At 41.3% G+C, this 6,988-nt stretch overlaps 1 protein-coding gene across 1 annotated transcript; it reads left to right on the top strand.

The window, feature by feature from the left end:
- Window positions 1–522: 522 nt before the first annotated feature.
- Window positions 523–2,176, top strand: LOC139453423 (homeobox protein ceh-30-like). The gene is made up of 3 exons (XM_071235117.1): window positions 523–880; window positions 1,186–1,346; window positions 1,808–2,176. The coding sequence occupies exons 1-3, from the start codon at window positions 523–525 to the stop codon at window positions 2,174–2,176; spliced, it is 888 nt and encodes a 295-aa protein (XP_071091218.1).
- The last annotated feature ends 4,812 nt before the right edge of the window (window positions 2,177–6,988 follow it).

Below are 6,988 nucleotides of genomic sequence, written 5' to 3'. Positions count from 1 at the left end.
TACTGGTCGGAGCGTAATGCTAAGAGAGGATGTAAATATTACGTGTTGTTGGCCGTTAAGTGATTCTTTCATTCATCAACTTACGCCTTTACACAAACACTAAACACGGGGTGAAAGGATCGCTTAATGAAAGAATTATCAAGAATTAATCAACCCATTGAATTGCATGTCGCAGCTGTAGAACTGTCAAAACATCCTCGAAATCCGCAAATTGGATACAGGAGGCTTGGATCACACTTACTCCTGGCTATTGTGTGTCTAGTTAGGCTAAGCCGCTCCTTAACAATGATCCCAACAATGCTTCCATAAAGACTAATTACTTGTCCATTGTCTTAAAGAACACGACTCCCCGGGTGTGAAGTCCACCCGTATTAACGCTCTGGTTGGAGGATTTGAGTATATAAAGTCAGAGGAGAGTTGACAGGGGCACTTCAGCTTCGGCCTTCTCACTGTGCACATCTACCAGTATATAACACACACTCGGATACATTACATCATTCTGTGATTCGGATCTATACCATCATGATTCTTGAAGGAAGTATCCCCGTGAAGAGGCATTCATTCTCCATCGAGAACCTTGCAAAGAGCAGTCGTGACGAGGAACGGTCTCCCAGGGCCATGGACTTTGGGGGTCGGTTTCCCATCACCCTCCCCCTCAGCCTCCCTCCAGTGGATTGTAAACTGTCTCCCGGACTTACATACGACCGTGCCTCATCCCCACAGGATGTCAAGGTCACTACCGACGCCACCCCTGCGACCAGGAAACGTCCCCGGTCGGACAGTGCATGTAGCCCTGATTTCATGACAAGCACCCCCAAGGGAGGGGACAGGTCACCCTACTCTACCCTCAGCGAGAGGAGCTTCACCCCCTCTGTGTCTGGTATGTACAACATTTGGATTCATGAGATTTCATGAAAGTTGAACTTATTATGATTCTTTGAAACAAAATTGAACTTTATGTATATATCTTGTTCATTGTGGAGAATAATACAAATGATCATTAATTGTTTAGGTTTTGATTACTGAGCGTGAAAATTTGAATTCATTATTTGATTGAAACGTCATGTCCTCGACAATTTTTATTTTCGAATTATCTTTTATGCAAAAAAGACATCGTTAATCGGATATCGTTATTCCACCCTCTTCCCATCATGTATATTTCATTATTCCATCCTCTTTTTCCAGACGATGACTCCGATGGCGAACCCTCCAGGAAGAAGAAAGCCCGCACTGCCTTCACGAATGACCAGGTCACTGCCCTGGAGAAGAAGTTCCGAGACCAGAAGTACCTTGCGGCCAGCGAGAGGGCTGACCTCGCGGACCAGCTCAAACTGACTGACCAACAGGTAATTACACAACTTGAAGTACAGCTGATTTCCATGTGCACAGAATACATATCTGCGTAATATGGCGTAATATGGCTGTAGTAATGTTATACACGGTTACAATCATGATCTTATGATGTCGTTGACATTGATACACTTTGTAACCAGTGTCTTCATAGTTTTATCAGTGTATATGTTTCATATCATTTCACACCCGTGAAGATTCGGGTAGAGAATAGGTCTTCAGCAATCCATGCTTGCCGTAAGAGGCGACTAACGGGATCGGGAGGTCAGACTCACTGACTTGGTTGATGCACGTCATCGTATCATAATTGTGTAGATTGATGCTCATAATGTCAGTCACTGGATTGGTCCAGACTCGAATATTGCTGAGTGCAACAAATCATAACATTTTAAAGAAGTATATGTTTACAACATGGTTTCTTATTTCAAATACTTATGTTCCCTTCTCTGTTTTCCAGGTGAAGACTTGGTTCCAGAACCGTCGTATGAAGGAGAAGCGTCAGTTGAACCACCGAGAGGAGCAGGCCCGCTTCCCCTTCCCAACAGGGGGAGTCGACGTCACCCAGCTCCAGGGGCTCAGGTTCCCACCCTACCCCCAGAGCCACGACACCACGCCCAGCTTCTCACCCTCGGGACTGCCCCACCCCGGGATGGGCCTCCGCCCTTCCATGATGCCCGAGCTCCCACGGCCCACTGGACTCCTACCACCATCCCTGTCACCCCACCCCCTCGGGTCCATGTTCTCACCCCAGGGGAGCTACCCCGCCATGTCTCCACTCGACCACATGAGACAGATGAGGTCCCCCATGATGTTCCCCATGTACTAGAGAGAGAGACCCGTCAGCCATTGCTAGTGGCTGTTAAAGGAAATCGACACGCAGTGCCCGATTGGACATCCTAAGTGCTATTTGTATATATTTTGTTTTGCTATGAGAATCTGCTCGTTTGAATGTGAGACCGAATGTGTGTATATGCTAATATATGATCCACTTGTGATAGCATGAATAAATGTGTATGAAATTTACAGAATTGAGTTGAGCTCATTGAACGAACATCTTGAGTGATTACAGAATACATATCTCATTCTTGGCGTACCCGTCGTAATATGGCTGTAGTAATGTTATACACGGTTACAATCATGATCTTATGATGTCGTTGACATTGATACACTTTGTAACCAGAGTCTTCATAGTTTTATTAGTGTATATGTTTCATATCATTTCACACCCGTGAAGATTCGGGTAGAGAATAGGTCTTCAGCAACCCATGCTTGCCGTAAGAGGCGACTTTGCTTGTCGTAAGAGGCGACTAACGGGATCGGGAGGTCAGACTCCTTGACTTGGTTGATGCACGTCATCGTATCATAATTGAGTCATCAATACGATGTAGAAGAAGTGGACGTTTCTGTCAAAGTACCCTTGATAATTTGCTGATAAGTGAGCGTTCAAGATCTGCGTGGTATCTAGCTCAACGAAACCCGTCACTGAGGTTCTTTGATACCCGATAAACATGTCTGGTAACAATTCCACCGACAATTTCGTCAAGACCGGTTGAAGAGAAGGTGCGAAAGAACGTTACAAGTTCTCCAAACGTACCCACCACGTGCCTGTCTTGCTACAAGCTATGAGTCCCAGATATGTTTGTGCTCTGGTCGTCACGGGGACGGTGGGGTAGTCTTGTGGTCAAAATGTTCAACCGTTCGCTTGTCACGATTAGCCATATGGACGCAAAGTGTGAAGCCCTGATATTGCTGGAATACTGCTGCGTAAGCGGCGTAAAACTATACTCACTCACTTCTGGTTGTCTTCGTACGGAAATCTTATAATTTGAGTGTTTCTGTTTGATTTCCTGTTCCTTCTCACCGAGTGTGATCATCAGCCAAACAACGTCCTGGTGGGGTTCAGAGATGCGGTTAACGCCTATATGACCCTAACTTCACTGTGTTAAATCCATGTCACTCACTCTGCAAAACGTATTTCTAAAAACTAACGCCTATCGTTTCAGAAACTATCAACGAAATGTTTAATCAGTGAATGTCTGTACATACAGTTACATCCATTCCGTGAAATATAGTCCTGGCAAACAGATCATTACATATGCTATGTCAGCAATAAACGTCTTATCTACGCGAATATTCATGCTAAACATGTATATCCACGCTTATTCTGTCAAACGTATTTCTCGCAAACGGATTTACATACAATGTCACCAGTGAAGATCCGGTTTAGAATTGGTATTCAGCAACCCATGCTCGTCGTAAGACGCGACCAACGGGATCGGGTGATCATGCTCGATTTGATTAATGCATGTCATCCTGTCCTTATTGTGTAGATCGATGCGCATGACACCCATCAGTGGTCAGCATTGTCTGGTCTAGATTTTTTGGCTTACAGACCGCCGTCATATGGCTAGAATATTGTTGAGCGCGGCGTTAAACAAATAAAAAAGTACATAAAACATGTCGGCAAAACATCTCATGTTTGTGTATGACCATGTTCAACCCCGAGCTGACATTGTTTTTCATTTGCACCTCCTGTGTGTCATTCATAATGAAACTGGTCCAATTACGAATTTGATATCCGATTGATGCAAGCGTGGGGACAATTTGAAATCTTTACTTCTCAAACCTCTTTTGATAATATCAGGTCACACACACACATGCGTTAGGCTATTTTAAGAGCAGAAAACTACTGCACATCATGTGCACTAGAACGATTTCAATGACGAACATATGCTTCAAGCAATGTAGAAGGTGCTCTTTGCTAATCTAATATCATTTCCTTTCTTGGAATGAAAGACGGGTAATCTACTTGGCTTGGGCTGGTATCTGTATCATCTCGTTTATTACTGACAGAAGGTCTTTAACTATCATCCTCTGATAAAACACTCCAAATACGTATTAAAGTCAGTATAATTTGCATAGATGTTTGCTAATTAGGTTGTATAGTCAGGCCCTTAGCCTTCATCATTTGAAAACGCTGTAATTAAGATGAAAACTCCCCCGATATTCTTGTAATGGTAGGAGATTACGCGTCCAGTATAACTTAAGTATTACAAACAATTGAATAATAGTCTCCTGCAGTTATTTCAAACAGCGAAACTTGTTTGTGTGAAATAACGCTCATACGTGTATGTATAACCCAAAAAATGCACAATTAATTTTTTTGACATCCGTGTTCCACCACGTGCTTCCAGATATGGTCACTTGGCTATATGATTATGCGTCATAAATAGGCCAAGATGTCATTCCTTGTTTACCGGCTTCCAGTGAATGACATACACACGGTGTCTGCCTATAGCCATGTTAATGTGTGTTAGAAAAGAAAGTGTTTTCAATACGTTCTGATAATGCCAGTTAAAACTAAGAATTCTGTTAACGCTTTACAATGAAAATGTCCAACTTTTTCAAGTTTGTACACGTGTTAGTTAAACTGTTGACAATGTTATGTCTATGATTAATGTTCTTTTTAAAAATGACAACAGGATGGACACTACTGAATACAGGAATATTGTTTTAAGACTGCAAAGAGCGTCATGCGACCCTTGCTCAAAAGTTGTTTGATCCTGATTATAACTTAAGCTTATGGTAGATATTTTGAGAATATTTTCAAACTTTGACGCACAAGTGACAAAAATAATGTCCGATTTTATCGCGAACACCTTGTGTCATGACTATTTTATACTGATTGAGGGATGGTGGGGTAACCTACTGGTTTAAGCGTTCGCTCGTCACATCGAAGACCGGGGTTCGATTCCCCATACGGGTACAATGGGTAAAGCCCATTTTTGGTGTCCCCCGCCTATTATTGCTGGACTCGAACGTCTCTGCTTTTAGCAGCGATTTCTTATGAATATGGCAAGGTTTTTGTCTTTTATTTATCCCACAGCACTATACCGACAAGATTATAAACAGAAACTTTAATGATTAAATGACAAGATAAATACAAGCAGCTATTGGCAGACATCTCGTAAAACGAGTTGAGTTTATATGTGCAACCAAAACGAAATGAAGGCAGGTTCTGATGAACGCAAATAATATGTTATTATTAAATTAAATCAAAATGTACATTTCCTTGAACAGTCGCTAGTTTTGAACTTTTCAATTACAGGGTTTTGAGTCGCATCCACTCGACATTCTTTTCTTTGTGAAGCCTTTCGAATTAACCTCTGTTAAGATCAACATTGCCGTCAATATTGACATAAGGTCTTGGTCTGTCGTTTGAAACAGGAAATTAGATTTTGCACGCATGAAAAACCCCTTATTTCCCAACAATCGGAAATGGATTTCTGCTCGTTAGCATCTTACGGATAACAATAGAAGTACTGAACTGTGAAAGAAGTTAAACGTTACAGGGTTAATCCTAATCGGCTAAACTTGACCCCAGTAATGAGGTCACACATATATCCTGGGAGGGGTTAATTAACACGGACACGGTAACAATTGGTGTTACTATTATACTGCCTTATATCACCTAGGCGTGAGAGGGACTTTCACCATCACAGGTAAAGGTTGCTGTCTCACACACAGGGAGAAAATATACTGCCGGCAATTGCTTTGATAAAATTGTAAATGGATCAGACTCGTTAATTTCATATGCGTGTTATCAGAGTACAAACAATTTCACAATTGAGCGATAATTAAAATCTTTATGTATTTATCGCCCTGATCTTATTCGAAGACTTTAGAGATTTGTTGCTATCTTGGGTTTTAAATTTGTAACATTGAATCTTTTCAGTAAAATCTGAATGTTCTGGTTCTATAATGAATGACTACCTTCTTAGACAGGAAATACTGACCTCAACAAGGGGCTATGTCAGAAAATGGTTTCTGTATTTTCCCCTTAACTCAATAATGTTTACATGTGTATAAGGGTTAACCAGAAAATACTTATTTAACATAAAAACACTAAACTTTCATTTCATATTTGGCAATCATTCGAAGAACATATTTCATATATTTATTAGTTTCTATTTTATCCTACCTGTTTAGAATATTTGTCATGAAAACGTGTGTATTGGTGATTTAGTTTATCCACGGATACAAAAATATATTTTAAATCATCATACCTACATTCAACCACCAATGATCCAGACAGCACCATTCCCAGAGATGTGATTGGGGTAACTATATCTCTGGATTAATGAATGGCATATTTATTACATGTTCATAAGACTAATTGTGGGGAAAACAGGATGCTTGGATTCAATTTTCAGTGCGATTCTTTGTGAATTTGAAATTTACCAAACAGGCAATACCATCTATGTGAGGGAGGGAGTTGTGCTTGGGGCTGTTTTGTTCTGTGTTTCAGTTACATCACAGCAAGAACCTAGTGTAGGAGAAAGGCGGAAGTGATGCAGGTCTTTTTCATGGTGATCACTTTCATGGTGATGACAAATGAACTCATACTCACAGGATTCTGGTACACAAAAGGGATGCAACTCTGCACACGTGTACAGCTCCTTGTCTCAAGTGACTGGGCCAACCAGCCCATCGATGTATGTATGAAATGATTACAAACTGCATTATATTAGCGGTACTTCATTCATGTTTATTTTGGCTGAGGCTATGTTGGTGGTAGAAATGTGGTATATACATGGCACAGGAGGAGAAGGCAATGTACAGACTTTCACAAGTTATC

The sequence above is a fragment of the Haliotis cracherodii genome, unplaced genomic scaffold (assembly GCF_022045235.1).
Source record: "Haliotis cracherodii isolate W230 unplaced genomic scaffold, xgHalCrac1.p SCAF_9, whole genome shotgun sequence".
Classification (NCBI taxonomy): Eukaryota; Metazoa; Mollusca; class Gastropoda; order Lepetellida; family Haliotidae; genus Haliotis; species Haliotis cracherodii.
Note: the sequence above shows the minus strand (reverse complement) of the source record. Positions and strands in the feature narration are given on the sequence as shown.